General features: G+C 44.4%; 1 gene segment (V, D, J or C); it reads right to left on the bottom strand.

The window, feature by feature from the left end:
* Positions 1-11,230: 11,230 nt before the first annotated feature.
* Positions 11,231-19,636, bottom strand: part of LOC140479542 (immunoglobulin kappa constant-like) — a 46,422-nt gene continuing 38,016 nt past the window's right edge. The window contains 2 exon segments of the C gene segment in view: positions 11,231-12,104; positions 18,608-18,787. Of these exon segments, the coding sequence occupies positions 11,776-12,104; positions 18,608-18,787 (509 nt within the window).

Here is a 19,636-nt window from a genome sequence, read left to right as displayed (position 1 = left end):
GGCACAGCATGGAGTGAAAAAGGTGGGAGATAAAAATGCTGAAACTTTAACGAATTCCAGTGGGGATGACGTATTAGTATTGTTACCAGGGGGAGGAAAACCCTTCAAAGCCAGGTTTCGTGGCCCCTTTCAAATTAAAAATAAAAAAATGTTGAGTCAGTAAAACTATCTGGTAAAGATAGCGGATATGACAAAAATACGTTATGTCATGTGAATGAATAATGCTCCAAACACATTTAAGACTCAGGAACAGAGTTATGACCAAATGAAAAAAATTTGCAGTTTATCTGTATGATGCAGTGATCTTTAGAAAGTGATTGAAAGCTCACATATTACTTTTGGCAGAGCATGTTGAACGATTATAAGAAGCAAACTTGGTAATAAATTTAAGGAAACAGAATTCACGAAGGCAGAGAGGCTATTCCTGGGATATGACATTGGCCATGGAAGGTTGACCCCATGGAACACAACGAATTTCCACAATCATCCTCGAAGAAAGAGGTGGTTCGATTTTTGGAACAGAGTGGACTCTATCGGAACGTTGTTCCAAACTTCAGCAGCGTACTGACACCCCTGATGGATTTACTAACGAGAACACAGAGTTGTGGTGGACTGAACAATGCAGGGAGGCATTTGAGAATTTTAAAGCAGGATTAATCAACGCACCGGTATTAACTGAACCAAATATTTTGAAACCCTTTGAAAATTGTGTTTGATGCGAGGGACATAGGGGTCGGAAATGTACTGATACAGAAAGATGATGATGGAATTGAATGGCCAATTGGCTACTTGTTGAAAAAGCTCAATATCCACCAGAACAAAATGCAAAATCTCCATTATTGAACAAGAAAGATTGAGTTTCATACAAGTTTAAGTTTCGTACTAACCTGACAATATTTTAATGTTTATATGACAAATTGTCGGAGATGGATGTGGAAAACAACGACAATCCTCTCTCATTTTTTTGAATGTTTAAAGTCCAGAATCTGAGGCTATTTCGTTGGGGTCTTATGTTACAGATTTTAAACTTACAACATGTACATTCTGTGAGTCGGATAAATGTGATAGCAGATGTGTTATCACAGTTTTAAAGGAAATTGTGTGGAGAAAATTTGACTTATTCCAGTGTTATAAATGTGTGCAGTATTAATATGAATGGTTTACCTGAGATAAATACTTTTGTATTTCATAATAATGGGATTAAGAATTAAAGGAAAATAAATTAGGCCATATTTTCATTCTGATGGTTCATTTTATTCCTGAAGAAGGGAGGTTTTAAGAAGCTGAAAGCATGTCTAGTCACTTTAAGCATGTTTTGCTGAATAGAAAGAACAGCCACAGATGCCAGCTAAAGCGGAGACTGTTCCAAATACACCATTAGCTGAGAAATGGATACCTGAGTTTTGGTTGCTGTTTTAAAAAAAATTCAAATACAACCAAAGAGTTTAAATAACGCTTAGCACACCAGAAGCCAACGGAAATCGATATTATTGTTTGGACAACTGGAAAGTATGAGATTTATTGTGACATGGGAAGTATGTGAACTCAGCATTTTGAACACTAGACAGAGAGCCACTGCCTTCCAACAGCAGAGTAACTGCTGTAGAGCAGCAGTGCTAACTGGTCATCTCAAACACTCTCTATCAAAGATACATGTTCATGTCAAACCTACTTGCAGTCAAAAAAAAACATGACCCAGGGAGATCAGCAACTGGAAGAGTGAACACAGCGTGGAACACAGGGACTGCTTGGTCTTGAGATTGTAATGTTTAATATGTGGATTATTGGAATAGCATAATTTTATAGAGTTGGAGTCAGATAGTAAGCAGTTCAGTAAAGAGGGTCTTGTATTTGGGAATATTTGTTGTTTAGTGTTCACTATTAAAATTAAGAAATAATCTTGTTAATTTTTCTTAATAGTGGAATATAGGAGATCTGTGTCACTCATATTTTAACAGATTATGAGGTGAGGTGAGCTTTTCTGGGTGTTTGGTTTTAATTAACAAAGAGGTTCGACTCCGCCTTGTAAATGTCCATCCACGCAAACCCCATTTCCCTGAAGTTGGTCCATATCCTTCTAGTCCTTTCCTATCCACATATTTATCCAAATGCTTTTGAAATGTTGATAATGTACCCCCCTCAACCACATCTGCTAGCAGCTATTCCACGTTCCAGCCCTCTGTGTAAAGAAGTGGCCCCTCAGGTCCCCTTTTCTTCCTTCCCCTTTAAGCTTAAACTGATCGCCTCTATTCCCTAAACCTTGGAAAAAGACTGAGAGCATTCACCCTATCCATATCCTTCATGATCTTAAACAGCTCTTTAACTCCCCCCTCAGTTTCCTACACTGTAAAGAAAAGGTCCTACCTTGTCCAACCTCTCCCTTTATCTCAGACCATTGCGTCCTTGTAAATTTCTTCTGCACTCTTTCTAAGTTAATAACATCCTCTCTATAACAACGGTGACAAAACTGAACACAATACTCCAAGTGCGGCCTTACCAAAGTCCTGTGTAACTGCAACAAAAAATTCCAACTTCTAAACTCAATGTCCTGCTTGATGAAGGCCAGTACGCCAAATGGCTTTTGCACTGCCCTGTTTACCTGTGACTCCACTCTCAGAGAACGGTGAACCTGAACGCCAAGATCTCTCTGCCCACTACACCCCGTAAGGCACTCCCATTCACCATGAAACTCTTAACTTGATTTGAGTTTCCAAAATGCAAGACCTCAAACATCTATATTAAATTCCATTTGCCATTTCTAGGCCCACTTCCCCACCTGATTAAGGTCCTGCTGCAATTTCTGATAAACTTCCTCACTGATCACACGACCACTTATTTTAGTGTCATCTGCAAACTTACTAATCATGTCTTGTACAATCTCAACCAAATCATGATAACAAACAGCTATGGACCCAGCCTCCGGTCTGACAAGCATTCTTCCACAAAACCCTCTGCTTCCTACCATCAAACCAACTATGCATCCAATTGGCCGGTCTCCCCAGCAATCCACGCGATGTATCCTTACAGAGCATCCTGCCATGTGGAAACTTATCAAAGGCCTTACTGAAATCCATCGAGACTATGTTTACCACTCTGCCCTTGTCAACCTTCTTAGTCACTTCATCAAAGAACTCTAACAAATTTGGGAGGCATGATCTCCCACTCACAAATCTATGCTGAGAGAGCATTTGGGGCACTCTCTACAGATTTGATCTCCTTAGTAAGGAATGATCTCCTTAACACAGACACGGATGATGGTAACATGAGGAGAGAGTAAATAAGCTGACTGTTTAATCTATAGAGCTGTGAGAGACGAAGAAATTGTGACGCTGAAACACGAGGAGTGGCAGCGATCACTTATTTCCAAAAGAGACATTGATAGGGTGAGAAATTCGATACTTTACCCAGGGTTGATTGATTTGATTTATTGTCACGTGTACCTCAGTACAGGGAAACACTTTATTTATGAGCAGTTGAGGAAGGTCATATTAAGCATGGCCAGACAGATCATAGGGTGGATATAGACTTGTACAGAGTAAGGCATACAGGTTACACTGCACAGGACATGCACTAGACAAAATCAACATGAACAAGATCAGCATTATTTGAACTTAGAGAGTCCATTCATCAGTGTAACGTGACTTTCCTAATAGCTTATATGCCTAAATTAACTCTCCCCACATTATTGGGCAGTCGGCATGTGAACCCGTACTGAACGTCAGTTTGCTCACAATCCCCAACAGCAGACACAATACCTTCCATCTGAAACAGGTAGCTTTTCCCATCAGCTTCTGTCCTACATAGAGAACACCAGGTTGTCTTCTCAGAGATGAAAGATGCTTCTTGAGACTTCACATAAGATATATGGCTTATCTGCTCACCACTAGAAAACCACGTTAAAGTCCCACATATGTATCATAAGCAATGGAGCCAAGAGGAACAACGTGGAGCAGTCTGTCTGTGCAGCCTATGCTCCACTTGTTCATCACGTTAGAGCATCAATTCGGAGACAGTGAGGACTGCCGATGCTGGAGATCAGAGAAGAGTGTCGATTGCTGGAAAAGCACAGCAGATCAGGCAGCATCCTCAAAGCAGGAGAATCAACATTTTGGAAATAAGACATTCATCAGGAATCAGCATAAATTACCACATTCTGCCCCCGTGTAAATGTATTGAGGTGGGAATGGCCTCCTACTGTTCCTGTAAAAGTGACTCAATGGACTGACTGATTTTTTCTCGTCCGATTGGACAGGGCCAAGGGCCTGAGTGGTTACCCCTCATTCCTGTTTGACAGCTCGATGTGCTGACAAGTGTGATGATGCTGCAGCTTTTAGAGGTTATTTTGTCCTAGTTTATTTTAAGAGAGAGATTGAACGATTGTTACCAAGCTGGCTAGTTAAGACCACTTGAGCTAACAGCCAGGGAGGCCTTGGGTTTATTTTAATGCAGCCTGAATGGGTGTGGCCAGCTCTCACAGATTAGTATCCCTGGATTTTGGTTTCTCAGTAACATCAGAAACTACTAGGGTCTCCACAGAGTTGGAAGCTTCAATGAATGTCATCTGGCTGCTACACTCTTTGGAATTTTCTCTTGAAACTGGTTTCAATTCCTGGATTGGAGAAATATTTGTGACATTCTGAGTCTGAATTTTCCTTTTTTGCCAAGGGCTGTGTTTATGGGAGTTTCCTATGTTGGAATACTTCATTAGTAACAGCTCCTAATTCTATTATTCTGTTAAGCTGTCCAATAGAATTACGCTATTCTAAGTTTCTCTTTCTTTGGTTTTGTTTCATCATTCGTGTTGAAATAAATGGGGTTTTGCTTACCACAGAGTAATTTGACCAGTCCCATTGCATCTGGAACAGACACTTTACATTTCCTTTGAAATAAGAAAACATTAGAGTTTAGGCGACTGCCTTCAAATATTTACGAGGGGGTCAAGTGTGGTCCATCACGCAAGAATCCCTCTCTTCCTGAGTAATAGGCTGGAGGTACTGAATGAGCTGTCCCTGTTTTTCTCCAATAGTGTCAATGGGGTGAATGGTTTTCTCACATTGTTGTGAAACCAGTGTTAGGTGCTGAATGAACTCTTGATTTAATGTGGCAATGTGCAGTGCCAGGCATGAATGTTACGTAGCCTTTAACAGCACAAGCCTGAATGGAGTCTGGGTCATGCTGCACGTGGAAAGAGACCAGTTCAGGAGCTGAGGGGTGGCTGGGGGCTGGGGGGCGGAATGTTCTGAACATTGTGGAATTTTCAGTGACGATCCCCACCTCTGATCTTATGGTGGGTAGGGTGGGTCGGAGAGACATTGATGAAGCAGCTGAAGATGTTTGTAAAAAAGAAAACTACCCTGTGGATCTCCCACAGAGGTGACCCTTTGTGCCATGTTTGATTCCAAACACTGGACACTTTACTCTGATTCCCATTAAGTCCAGTTTTGTTAAGCTCCTTGATGTCAACAGAAGGCAGCCACTGCCTTGATATCAGGACCAGTCATTTTCACCAGAGCCCTTGTGTCAATCTCGTTTGTTCATATCAGTAGGCCATGAAATAGGAGCAGCAAGTGTTTTCTTCAAACAGGTGGTATTGAATGTCAGGATTCTCTTCTCAAGAGTTTTGCGGAGCAAGATGACTGAAAGTATTTGAAGAGGATGTCGATGGATATTCACCTGTCAGAGAGTTATAGCTCTGAAGAATTGGGTATGAAAGAGGATTTGAAACCAAGAGTAGATCAGTCATGATCTTAGTGAAGGGCAAGGCTGACTTGGGGAGTGAACGACCTGCCCTGTTTCTGATGTTCTCTATTCTGTTATTGGAAAGTTAGTGGGTGTTAATTTCGTGAATGTTGTGTTATTGAATGTTGCAGTCAGTGAGACTAGAGGATTGCGTGAGCCATTTCTGGGTGAGGTATGGGAGCTGTATTCACAGTGAAATTGGGTCTACAACATGACCAACAAATGAAGCACAAGTTGCAGAGAGGGGAAGCTGTGTAAAGAGAGATGAGGGTCTCTTTCATACCCAGCCTGGGCTTTCCAATTACATTTCCCAAATCACCTCAAAGTGCGTGGGACAGTCTTGAAGGGCCGAATGGTCTCCTCTATTTCTGTCCAATAGGTGATAGGAATAAGTAGCCTCCAACTGTTCCTGTCTAGCAGGTTTGAGGGGCTGAATGGAACACAGAAACATGGGACTGAGGAGCAGGAGTGGGTCATTAGACACTTGGAGCGTTCTCCACCAGGCACTAAGATTGTGGCTGATCAGATTGGGCTCTCATCCCCACTTTCCTGACTGCATCCCATTATGCATGACTCACTTCTCTGTCAAATATTTAACTAACACAGCTTTCAATCAATGTGAACATAGAGACATGATAAACTTCCAGTGAAGAGAATACCGACTTAAAATGTCCTGTCAGAACTTTTCGTCATCCCTCTTATAGAATCAGAGTCATGCAGAACGGAAACAAACCCGTTAGTCCAATCTGTTCACTCCGATCAGTTATCAACTCTGAGCTAGTCTCATTTGCCAGCATTTGGCCAATACCCCTCCTCTTCCAGATACTTTTTTAAATGTGCGATTGTAACCGCCTTTACCACTTCCTCTGAAAACACCTTCTGTACACACACCACTCTCTGTGTGAAACATTTACCTTCAGATCCCTTCCAAGTGTGGTCGAACTAAAGTTCGATAAAGCTGCAGCATAACGTGTCTATCCTTCTACTCAATGTCCCTTCCAATAAGGCAAGCAGGCCATAAGCCTTTTTTACTGCCTTACTTCCCTATGCTGGCACCTTCAGTGATCTGTGAACATGCGCACCCAGAATTTTTTTTATTTCAAAAATATGCTTTATTCATAAAATATTTTGATGATCTGTACAATTGGTCATGTCATACATCCATAAACATTCCATTCCTTTGCATACAGGGTCAGAGTACAGGTCTGTACAATTACTATCCACATATTTAGCTGGGGGGTCAGCAGAGCCCCCTTACGACACCGGCCCCCTGTTCTTCGGCGGGCAGACGTAACACGGTGGTCTTTCCCCACCGCACCTTGACAGCAGCTGCCCCAAGTTTCAGCGCACCCCTCAACACGTAGTCCTGGACTTTAGAATGTGCCAGTCTGCAACACTCAGTTGGGGTCGACCGCACAGAGAGCGTACTTCACCGAGTTGATGATGCTCCACGCACAGTTGATGTTTGTCACAGTGTGCATCCCGGGGAACGGGAGCACGGAGTCCCCCGTCACAGCGCTGCTTGGAGCGAACCTCGACAAACACCACTGCATTCCTCTCCAGACCTCTTCTGCGTAGGCACATTCCAAAAGGAGGTGTGTGACAGTCTCGTTCCCCCTCCCCCCCACCCCGCAGCCGCTTCAAGGGCAGCGTGCGGTGTAGCTGAGAATCCAGGCATGCATAAAGGATCTCGCAGGCAGAGCCCTTCTCACCACCAGCCAAGCCATGTCTTGATGCTTGTTGCACACCCAGATCCCTCTACAAATCAATCCTCCAAAGGATCCTACCATTCACTGTATAATTCCCACCTGTACATCACCTTTCGAAATGCATCACCTTACATTTGTCTGGATTAAACGACATCTGCCATTTTTCTGTCCAAACATCCAACTGATCGATATCCTGTCATATCGTCTGACAATCCTTCTCTTTATCTGCAACTCTACCAATCTTTGTATCAACCGTAAACTTACTAATTAGACCAGCTACGCTTTCCTCCAAATCATTTATGGAGATTATGAACAGCAGAGTTCTCACCACTGATCCCTGTTAAACATCACTATTCACAGCCCTCCATCCTCCTATCACAAACCTCTGTCTCCTCTGACTCAGCCAGTTCTGTGCCCAGTGCTGGGAACATTTTGGACAAGATACCTTGTTTCCAGCTCGTTACTGCAACTTGATCCAGTTCATTCAGAAAGAGAAAAAAGACAGTGTGCAGATTGTTGAACAGGCCTCTACACCTGGGCCTGAGGCAGGAGCCCAAGCTCCAACACATTGGCCTCACTTCCCACCAACCTTCACACACTGCGGGGTCATGAACTCCGGCCATCAATCCCTCTGGGACCGGGACGGAGTGAAGGAGCAGTGACAATTGTCGAAGCGTCAATAAGGAGTAAAGCAAGATGGAGAGGGTGTGTTGGAAAGTGTTTAATGGAGGGAACATACTTTGTGATACCCAATATTGACATAGTTTACGTGTATCACTGAATGAACAAAACAGCACACCGTGAAGACAATCAAAAGTACTTCTTTTTGATGTATCATAGCTTGCAGGGCATTTTCATTGTGGTGCCATAAGCATCTTGGTCCAAGACCTGTAATGTCTCTCTCTCTCTCTCTCTCTCCTCGTTTCTAAAGATGGAGCCAGTTGAATCCTCTCAGAGCCCCAGTTTATTTGTACTGTTCAATAATGTGGGGGATACCGATGGGGGGCTGGGGTACACCTGATGAAGGAGGAGCCCTTTGAAAGCTTGTGATTTCAAATGAACCTGTTGTTGTGTGACTTCTGACTTTGTTTAGATTGCTTACAGTGTGGAAACAGGCCCTGGGGCCCAACAAGTCCACACCGACACGCCGAAGCGCACCCAAACAGATACATTCCCCTACACCTAACACAATGGGCAATTTTAGCATGGCCAATTCACTTAACCTGCACATTGTTGGATTGTGGGAGGAAACCCACGCAGACACGGGGAGAATGTGCAAACTCCACACAGTCAGTCGCCTGAGGTGTGAATTGAACCCGGGTCTCCGGCGCTGTGAGGCAGCAGTGCTAACCACTGTGCTACCGTGCTGCCTTCTATTAACTATCGAGTACTTGCAATGCAACTGAGGATTATGGGTAATGACTCCATCCATTAGCCATGAATAAATCCGCAGTCACTCCAGTGGATTGCAGTGGGAATGACCTGTCATTTGCTTCCAGGTATAACATGGTTCACCACCGCTCTCTCCAGGACAATTAGGAAACGACAACAAACAACTGACACGTCAACGCCTGCTCCATCTCAGGAGAAATCAAAATAAATGGCATACAATTCAAATGATCAAATTGGTGAGGCTTGAATTCATCACTTTGAAGGACTGGAGCCTTGGCCAGAAACAGAGCCATGACATGGGTGACCCTGGTTTGTCAGACTGAAAGGTGGAGTGCCCTGCGGTCAGCAACAAATGAATTATACTCAAAGATCTAGCAAACGACTGTCAAGGTGTGCCCCCAAACTGCAGAGAACAGCCCTCGAGTCTTTGCGTCCTCATCTCCATCCTTGGCTGTTGCCCTTCCCTAATTGTTCTGGAGAGTCCGGTGGTGAGCCATGAGATTCTTGAAGAGGATCTGACAGAGCGACAAGGCCATGTGCTCGAGCTGAGCACAACTGCCTGACCTGCTGTGCTTTTCTAGCGCCACACTTTTTGACTCCGAGCACAACTATCCTTCAGGAGAATGAGCTGTGGCACAAGAGGAAACACGGGAGTGTTGGAAAATGAGGATAGATTGAGAAAGGTAGAGAATATGACCTGGTTGGTAGATGAGAGTGATGAATCCGGATTCATTTTTCCCATTGACCAATGAAATCCTACCCTCTACCTATCTTCCTCCCACACTTCCTTGATCTGCAGCTCCCTAAACAACACACCCACCCCCCGCCCACCACCAACTTCCTGAAGAAGGGTTGCACCCAAAATATTGACTTCATCACATCCTGGTGCTGCCTGGCTTGCTGTGTTCTCCAAGCCTCCTCTTGTCATCCTTGGATTCCAGCTTTTTTGTCTCTAGTCTCTTTAGGGGCCAGGATGAATGTGAGGAGATTGGGCTTTGATGGAACTACCCACAGACTGAAGTCAAAAGAAACAAAGCAAGAAAGACAAGTGGATCGAACACAAGAGAGCAAATTGCAAAGGAGAGAGGGACAACATTGAATTGCTTCTGATATCATCCTCTGTGCCCAAACATTTCACAGAACTAGCTCCATATCCTTCCATTGGCTTTGTCATTGGGAGTCAACAGTTCCATTCCCACAGCCCGTTTTATAATGTCCTGTTCCAGGGAATCTCTGAGACAGAGAATATTTCACCTTTTCTGGGAAAGGTGGAGAAGTGAATGATGTCAAGGAACTGTTTCTCAGATTTCAGGGTCTGACAGAGGAATGTGTAGAGTCTGTGGATTCAGGAGACAAATCATTGAGATATTCCTCACTCCCATCAACATCAGTCTTTATTCTGACATCAGTTTCTATTCTTCATAATAAAGTACCCACCAGTTTCAGACTGGACATTTCACACCCAGCCCCCATCTCCTCACATTGGAATCAAGAACCAAACTTGCCCCATCTCAGGATTGCCCTCTGAATGTGGTGTCAGTGTGTTAATGTTGTGTTTGAATGAAAGAGCCACGGTGGAATCTGGGACTGAATCCAAGGGGTTTCTGAGCTACCAGCAGCCTCCCCGCTGTGTGAGGGTCTGTTTGGATAAGATTTCAGCTCCACGGGTTCCCACTGATACTGTAGCCAGGGAGTGAGATTGCTGGAACCACATGTGGACTGAGGAACACAACAATCAGGACAATGAGCTGCTCTGGAATCCACCCTGAGCCCTGGATGATCCTTACTGAGATGGTCCAGCGGTACAGAATATGACAGCAGAAAGTGGAACCAGTTTATCATTGACTGCCCTCCCCAGCCATGACTCACAGACCTCCCCTGGACTGAACATTCTCAATCTGACTCCAGGGATAAACAGGGACATTGCATCTCATTTGAAGAGTAAAGAAAACCCAGGTCTAATTTAGGGAATATTTATTTCCCAAACCCTGTGGAATTGTTATTCTGAGTAACAAGATCCTGCTGGTCATATTCATCAATACATGATTCCCAGCGACACTGGGTCCCAAACGGTTGAGTTACTTTTTTGGCCTGGGATCTTGCTGTGCCTAAAAGATGGGTGAGTGAATTCCCATTAGATTATTGTGTCCCCTCCTGCCTTCCTTCTTTTCCCTATTGATTAGGGATGATATTCTCAGGGCCCTGTATTCCTCCTGAAAGTGCCCCTTCTGGCCCTAACTGTAGCATTGCCCTCCTGCTCCCGGGACCCCATTGCCCTCTCTATTCTCTCTCTCGTGTTCCGGGCCTTGAGGATGGAGGGTTTCACTTAATACACCCTTTCCCTGAGGCTTCAGCTCGGCACATTCCCAAAGCACACACGAGACAAAGACTGAATCTTCTTCATCTTTATTCCCTTTTCCAGATTGACATTGACAGAAAACAGACTGCAATTAACAGCCCAGACAGAGGAAGCTGCACAAATTCACAGCCACAATGGAGCTTGAGGAAAACACTTGTGGAGATTTTCTCAAAAACATGAGAATCTTGCCCTTTAAACAGTGACAAAACCTTAAATTGGAACTGGCGGCTGAGCAGGAAGGAGATCTGTTTTACTGAAGCAGAAACTTCTGAGGTACACATTGTTTTTGTACAGCTGACACTTTTCAGCATCTTTGAGCGGTTTTATTTGGCATTACCAGTCATCACTGCCCCAATCAAACACTCCCAGAACAGGGTCAGCATGGAGTTTGATACAGAGTAAAGCTTGTTTTTGGTGATCCCAATGACCGGACTTAACCCTTGAACCTCAGAAGTGTTGCCAAGCCAATCCCAAGAAGGAAGTGTTGAAATTCAGTGCTGACAATGACCTTTGTCCTGCTAGCTCAGCCCTGTTCTATTTAAAGTTGTGTCTCCTCTGTGGACTGTTTCAAACACTCTACACACATTCTGATCTCCTGATGCTCTTGCTGAGGGGAGAGGAGAGGGTCACGTGGGTGAGGGCACAGGAGAAGCGAGCGTTGGACTCCCAGTCAGACCCAGAGAGGGTCAGCACGCTGCTGACACTGTAGGTGCTGTCCGAAGCTCGCAGGTAGTTGCTGGTCTGAACCCCGTCCGAAATGACTGCACCGTCCTTCTTCCACTGCACCTCCAGCTCATCGGGATAGAAGTGATTTGCAAAACACACCAGGGTGGCAGTGCCCTTGGCATCAATCTGCTCTGGGGAGGGGGTCAGCAGGGTCAGCTTGGGCTGAGAGTTTTGACTACCTGAAAAGCAAGAGAAACAATTTTAATCCCTGCCATTCAAAGGGATTTCAACTCTCTGAACATGAACTGGTAAAGCAATCCATTTGAATATTTGTGGCCAACACCAAACCAACCTCATAAAAGGACAGGGATTTTTACACATTATCCCCGTGTCTACTTGGGTTTCCTCCCATTGTCACAAGGATGTGTAGGATAGGAGGATTATCCATGGGAATTATAGGGTGTGTGGGATACTTTTTGGAGGGTCAGTCTGGGCTGAATGGGCTGCTTCCACACTGTAGGGTTTCTATGAATTCTAAAGGAGATAACTGTGAGAAGGAGACAGTCAGTGCACGACTGAGGGTGTTGTACTTCGATACATCGAGTATAATAAACAAGGTAAATGAGCCTGTAGCTCAGGCACGTGGCTGCAAGGGTATCAGGGCTGGGAACTAAATATCCAGGGATGCATCCTATTGAAAGGAAATGCAAGGGGATAGAGGGTCAAGTTTGAAGGAGGTAATGAAGGTAATCCTTTTAGTCAGGAAATGGTCTAGGGGGATTGATGGTATCAAAACTTGCTAAGTCCCCAAGGCCTGATGCTCTATATCCCAGAGTCCTTAAGAGAGTGGATGTAGAAATAGTGGACACATTGGTGATCATTCTGTAGACTCTGACAGAGTTCCAGTGGACTAGGCAGTATCCAGTATAATCCCACTTTTTAATAAAAGAAGGAGAGTGAAAATAAGGAATTATACATGAGGAAAATGCTGCAGTCAGTTATTAAAGATACGATCACCGAGCATTTGGGAAGCAGTGACAGGATCGGTCCAAGTCAGCATGGATTTACTAAAGGTAAATCAGGCCTGACACATCTTCTGGAAGGTTTTGAGTATGTGATCAGTACAGAGTGGTCAAGCCTGAGTCAGTGGACAACAAAACCAAAAAATGATGAAAAAGTTCTGCAGGTCTGGCAGCATCTGTGGAGAGAAACTGAAGTTAGCTTTTCGGATTGAGTGACCTTTCCTCAGATCTCAGTGGAAGTTGTGCATCTGGACTTTCAAAAGATTTTTGACAAGGTCCCATGTGAGAGATTACCCTGTCACTTGGAAATAAAATTAAATCAACAGCAAGAGGAAATTTTGAGTTGGACTGCATAGAATCTGTGTTAGTCAACTTAAGAAACTACAAAGGAACAAAGATCGTGATGGGAGTTATGTACAAGCCTCCTCGAAGTAGTCGGGATGTGGGTCAGAAAATAAATCAGGAGATAGAAAAGGCATGTAAGAAAGGGATTATTACAATAGTGATGGGGACTGCAATATGCAGGTAGACTGGGAAAGTTAGGTTGGGAATGGATCTCAAGGAAAGGAATTCATGGAATGTCTACGAGAGGCTTTTTTGGATCAGCTTGTGGTAGACCCACTAGGAAACAGGCAATTCCGGATTCGGTGATGTGTAATGAGGCAGCTCTGATTGGGGAGCTGAAGGTGAATGAACCCTGAGGGGACAGTGACTATAATGTGTTAGAATTCACCCTGCAGTTCAAGAGGGAGAAGCTGGAATTCAATGTAATAAGAGGAGCTAATGAGCAAGTTAGACAAAGGAGAGCCAATGGACATGATTTGTTTTGATTTCCAGAAGGTCGTTGACAGGTTTCCACTCACGGGGCTGCTAAATAGCATAAGAGCCCATGGAATTTGGGGCCCGGTATTGGCATGGAAAGAGAGGGGAAATGAATGGATCTTTTGCAGGATGGCAGCTGGTGCCCAGTGCAGTTCAGCAGGGACGAATGTTGGGACCTCAGCTATTCATGTAACAATTAATTATATATTAATGATCTGGAAAAAGGAACTGAGAGCATTGTTGGTTCAGGGGGACACAAGGAAGACTGGAAGATTAAGAGGACATTCGAGAGTGAGGGAAATCGATCGGTGTTTTTGCAGCTGCAGATGGGAATCCAGGATGGTGTGTTGTCTCCCTGGTGCCAGGGTCAAGGATGTCACTGAGTGGCGGCAGAGCACCATGAGGGGAGAGAGGGAACAGGCAGCACACATTGGTCCCAGTGATAGAATTTAGGGAGCTCAGGAGGGAATTAACAACAGGAGCTCATAAATAGGAATCTTCAGATTACTCCCAATGACCAATGCAAGTAAGGATAGAAACAGGAGGATAAAGTGGGGTGTATGTGAGGCTGGAAAGATGGTCGAGGAGGGAGGGCTTTAGATAGTTGTGACATTGGGAATGATTCTGTGGGAGATGTGACCTCTATAAACCGAATGGGTTGCTCCTGATCAGAGCAGGAACTGAGCTCCTTGTGGGATGATTTGCGGGTGCTGTTGGAGTGGGTTGAAGCGAACATGGAAGTGCTGTGGGAACCAGGATGTAATATCAAGGAGGAATACCAAGGAACACAGAATCCTGAAAAAGACAGATAGCACCAGAATAAGGAATAGTAATTTATTAGGCAGGGTCAGAGAGACAGAGAGAGCAATAAATTCTCAGTCCGGCTGACTGTGCATGTATGGGACCGTACGGAATGTGGAGAATAAGACTGGGGAGTTACAAATGCACATTACCAAGGGGAAAACTGATGTTATCACTCTAACAGATAAGGCTCAAATGAGGACAGGACTGGTTATTAAATATTCCTGGGAAGAAGGTGTTCAGGAAAGATAGGAAAAGGGAAAAAGAGTGAGAGGTGTGGGATTGGTTAAGGAGGTCGATGCAGAGCTGGTGAAAGAGGATGTCCCAGAGGGGTCAAGGCCAGAATTGATTTGGTTCGATATAAGGAACAAAAAAGGTGCAATCAGATTGTTCAGTGCAATCTGTCAGTCACCAACTTGTGGGAAGGATGTAGGGGAACAAATCTGCAAGAAATTCACAGCAAACATTAGGAGGACTTTAATTATTGGAATATAGACTGGGACAGTAGCAGTGTGAAGGACAGAGAGGGGCCAGAGTTGAGAGAGAATGCTCAGGTGAATTTTCTCCAGGCATGTGTCTCCATTCAAATGAGAAAGGAAGCTCTGCGAGACCCGAACCTTGGGAGTAAGGAAGCCAAGTAGATCAAGTGTCAGTGAGAGGACATTTCGTGAAAAGTGATCATTGTATCACAAGGTTTAGGGTGAAAGTAGAAAAGGACAAAGGAGAATCCAGAATAAAGTCATGATCATGGATCAGATCCCATGGATAACCTCCAAATGTCTCACACTTCGAAATTTTCACTTTTTTTTCAAACAGAATATGGATGAGTTACAAAACTAATATTTTGCTACAGTATTTATTGTTGAGAAATATATGGAATTTTGGGAAATAAATATTGCTGGCTTGAGAAGAGTCCATATTACAGAAAAAGAAGAGGTGCAGTAATCTGTTCTTATAACTGAGAAGGGTAGCTAAATCCCCAGGACCTGATCAGGTCCATCCCAGTAAGTTGTGGGAAGCTTGGGAAGAGACAGCAATGCCCCTTGTTAAGATGCTATATCACCAACAGCCAGTGTCGGAAGATCGGAGAATGGCTGACATTGTGCTGATATTTCAGAAAGTCTGCAAGGAATACCCAAGGAAGTTTAGACCGGTGAGTCTGATATCAGTGGGGAGTAAGTTATTGGAGGGGATTTTGAGATACAGGATCTACATGCATTTGGAAAGACAAGGGTTGATTAGGGGTAGTCCACATGGCTTTTGTAATTGGAAAATTGTGTCTCAAAAACTTGATTGAGTATTTTCAAGATGTGACCAAGAAGATAGCTGAAAGCAGAATCATAGACATTGTCTACGTGGACTTTAGCAAGGCCTTTGACAAGGCACTGCATGGACAACTGATTAGTAAGGTTAGATCAAATGGAATCCAGGGAGGGCAAGCCAACTGGTAAAAAATTGGCTTGATTTAGGGAGACAGAGAGTGGTGGTAGTAGATGGTTGTTCAGAATGGAAGCCTGTGACCAGCGGTGTGGCGAAAGGATTGGTTCTGGGTTCATCATTGTTCATCATTTTTGAAACAAATTGAATGAAAATACAGGAGGGAGGGTTCGTGAGTTTGAAGATGACATTAAAACTGGTGGCAAAGTGGACAGTGACGAAGGCTATTTGAGAGTACATTTACATTAGGTATTGAGATAATAGCGAGGTGATGCATTTTGGTACAAAAAACAGACCAGGGGTTACACAGTTAGTTGTGGGGCCATGGGAAGTTGTCCAAACGGAAACCAAGGAATGGAGGCATATTGTGCCTTGAAACTGGTGCCACATGTAGGCAGGGTGGTGAAAAAAGAATTTGGTACACTTGGGTATGGGAGTTGAGATGACATGTTGTGGCTCTCCAAGATATTGGTCAGGCCACATTTCCAATCACCCTGCTATTTGAAGGATGGCATTAAACTGGAAATGGTGTAAAAAGAATGACAAGGCTGTGTCTGAGACTGGAGGGCATGAGTTATAAGAAGAGGTTGTTTAGGCCTGGGCTATTTTCTTTGGAATGTCAGAAGTCACGGGGTGACATTTTAGAGGATTATAAAATCATAATGTACAGAGGTAAGGTTACTAGCTAAGTATTTTCCCCAGGGTAGGGTCGTCCAAAACGAAAGGGCAGAGGTTTAAAGCAAGAGGGGAAAGATTCAAACGGACCTGAGGTACACCTCTTTCACATAGAGTGTGGTGCGTGTATTGAATGAACTGCCAGAGGACGTCATAGAGGTGAGTCTGATTACAACATTTAAAAGACATTTGAACAGGTACATGGAGAGGAAAGATATTGGGGGAAATGAGCCAAATGCAGGCAAATGGGACTACGGGTATAGAGAAGGTGAATAATCCATGAAGGATGTGAATATGTTGCAGATGGGGTAAAAGAAAGTGCCATGGAAAGTTCAGGGATGAAGGAATTCAGTTAAGAAAATATTTTGGAGAAGTTTAGACCGTCTTCATTGGAGAAGAGAAGGCTGAGAGAAACTTTGTCTGAGGAATTCAACATCAGGAGGGGTCTGGACAGAATAATCAGGGAGAAAACGTTTTCACTCATTAAAGGTTTGAGAGGGAGAGAAAGATTTAAAGTAATGAGTAAATGAATCAAAAGTAAGATGAGGCAAAACGTTTTCAGCCAGTGGGTGGTTAAGGTGTGGAATGCACTGCCTGGGAGTGTGGTGGAGGCAGCTTCAATTGAAACATTCCAAAGGGAATGAGACTGTTATTTGAAAAGGAACAATGTGCAGGGTGACAGGGAGAAGGCAGGAGAATGAGACTCCGTGAATTGCTCATTCAGAGAGCCAGTACAGACAGGATGGACAGAATGGCCTCCTTGTGCACTGTAACAATTCTGTGATTGTGTGATTGAGCAGAGTTAAAGCTGGGGGAGGTGGGAGCTCGGTGTCTCACTGTGCTGCTGCTGCTGCTGCTGCTGCTGCTGAGGTCAGTGAGATCAGAGACTGGGACAGGGAGCCAGAGCTCACATCAAACTCTTCCCGTGTCTGTCACACTGAGACTGACAGGAGGCTACTCACTGATTTCACTCCATGCTGCAGGAATGGGACCACAGGCTGCAAATGGACAGAGCTCCTCCACACGGTGAGTAAAACTGACTGACTTATATCTTGCTGCTTAAAGGGGGCAATGGAACTCAAGAGATACGGCTGGATACCCTGTTAGACACAGTGCTCCTCAATCAACTATTTCATTCACTGCTGCTCCCCACTGACACCTTCAACAATTCAGTATTTGTGTTTTAGAAATTGCGTTTAGAAAATAAAAGGTTTATTAACAGAAGATGGAGGTTTACTTACTCAGTCTGAGCTTGGTTCCTTTACCGAACGTAAGCCCCAGTGAGAGCTCCCAGTGCAGAGGCTATACAAAAACCTCTGCTCTCTGCTTCCCCATGTCACTCTCAACCTCTCCCTGTCTCGCTGCCTCTCGGTCACTCTCACCCTCTGTCTTTTACTGACTCTCATCTTCTCTCTGCCTTTCTCTGTCACTCATGCCTTTCTCTCTCTCTGTTTTTCTCATTCCGTTTCTCTCCCCCTCTCTCTCTCATTCTCTCTCTCTCTCTGTGTCTCTACCTCTTGCTTTCTCTTTGCGTTGTGTCCAGCTGGGCTCGGGCAATTTGTGAAACTTATTTTTTGATGTTAAATCCTGCAGGTGCTCTTCCCATGTGGCCATGGAGTGTAAGAGGGAAATCTGAGGCCTTCAGTGAGCGGTGGACACCACAGGGACTGGGGTGTGTAGTGGACAGTGGCAATTCCAGCACAGAGTAACTTGTTCAGTTTCATTTATATGTAATTGTGGATGTGTCAGTATAGGAGGTGAGAGTATGTGTCCATTATTACATATTATAGGTAGCAGTGGGATGTGTCAGTACAGGAGCTGGTGATGTGTGTATTGAGGATTTTGTACAGCTGTATATCACTGTGTAGGGGAGCTGTCCTCGCGCTGACAGTAATAATCAGCGACATCCTCATTCTGTATGTTGCTGATTGTCAGGGTGAAATGTGTGCTGGACACTTCTCTCCCGGTGAATCTGTTGGAGGCACCTGCGTATCGAGTCATTGCATCATGGATCAGGAGAGAGGGTTTCTGACCTTCTCGCTGCTGGTACCAGGAAACATCGGTACTAGCGCTCTGACTGGATTTACAAGTGATGGTTGCAGTCTGGCCCAGTCTCACTGACAACACCGGGGGAGACTGAGTCATGATGAAGTCCCCACTGATACCTGAGGGGTCAGAGAGAAACACAGTGAGGTCAGAACTGTCACAGAAAGAGACTGTCAAATGAGAGATTGTTGGAGACACTGAACATTCCTCTGATTTCAGCATTTTCCTTTCAATCACAAATCAGTGGAATTGGAGTGAACTGGAGAGCAGCGAAAGATCCAAGGTGGAAGGGGACAGATTTGTACCTGCGACACAGAATGCCAGGGGCCAGATCAGCTGGATGTGTGAAATCATGGTGTGTGCTCCTGTCCCTGGGCCTGGTTCCTGATAAACTCTCCCTTCACTGGGCTCTGCTTTATAAAGCTGCAGCCTGTGAGAGTCTGACTGGGTGTTCATCAGTATGTAAATGGCATCAGGCAGAGAGAGCCACGTCAGCCCCTCACACTTCCTCTTCTCTCTCTCTCTCTCTCTCTCTTCCTCATCCTTCCTTTCCGTACTTCCTCGCTCCCTATTCCCTTTTTTCTCTTTCTCATCTTTCTCTTGTATATATATATATATCCCGGTCATTCATTTGCTATTTCCATTTCTGACTCTGTGCATTTCCAATTATATCAGCACTTATATCTTTCTCTTTTTCCATGTAATTTGGACACTGTGTTTATCTCCCTTTCCTTCTGTATTGATTGGTCTCTCTCTCTCTCTCTCTCTTATCACCCATTCCTCTCCTTCACTTATCTTTCTACCTGTTTCCTCCCTTGCTCTCTCCTTGCCCCCTCAATCTCTCATTGCCTCACTCTGTTTTTTGTCTCTGTCCCTCCCTCCAGTCACTCTCTAACTGATCTCTATAGCAGGCGTTATTTCAGGACATTGGAACATTGGGTCCTGGGGCAGCAGTTAAATGCCTCACC

Source organism: Chiloscyllium punctatum, chromosome 7 (assembly GCF_047496795.1).
Source record: "Chiloscyllium punctatum isolate Juve2018m chromosome 7, sChiPun1.3, whole genome shotgun sequence".
NCBI classification, from domain to species: domain Eukaryota; kingdom Metazoa; phylum Chordata; class Chondrichthyes; order Orectolobiformes; family Hemiscylliidae; genus Chiloscyllium; species Chiloscyllium punctatum.
The sequence above is the reverse complement of the archived record's forward strand: the minus strand, read 5'-3'. Positions and strand labels throughout refer to the sequence as shown.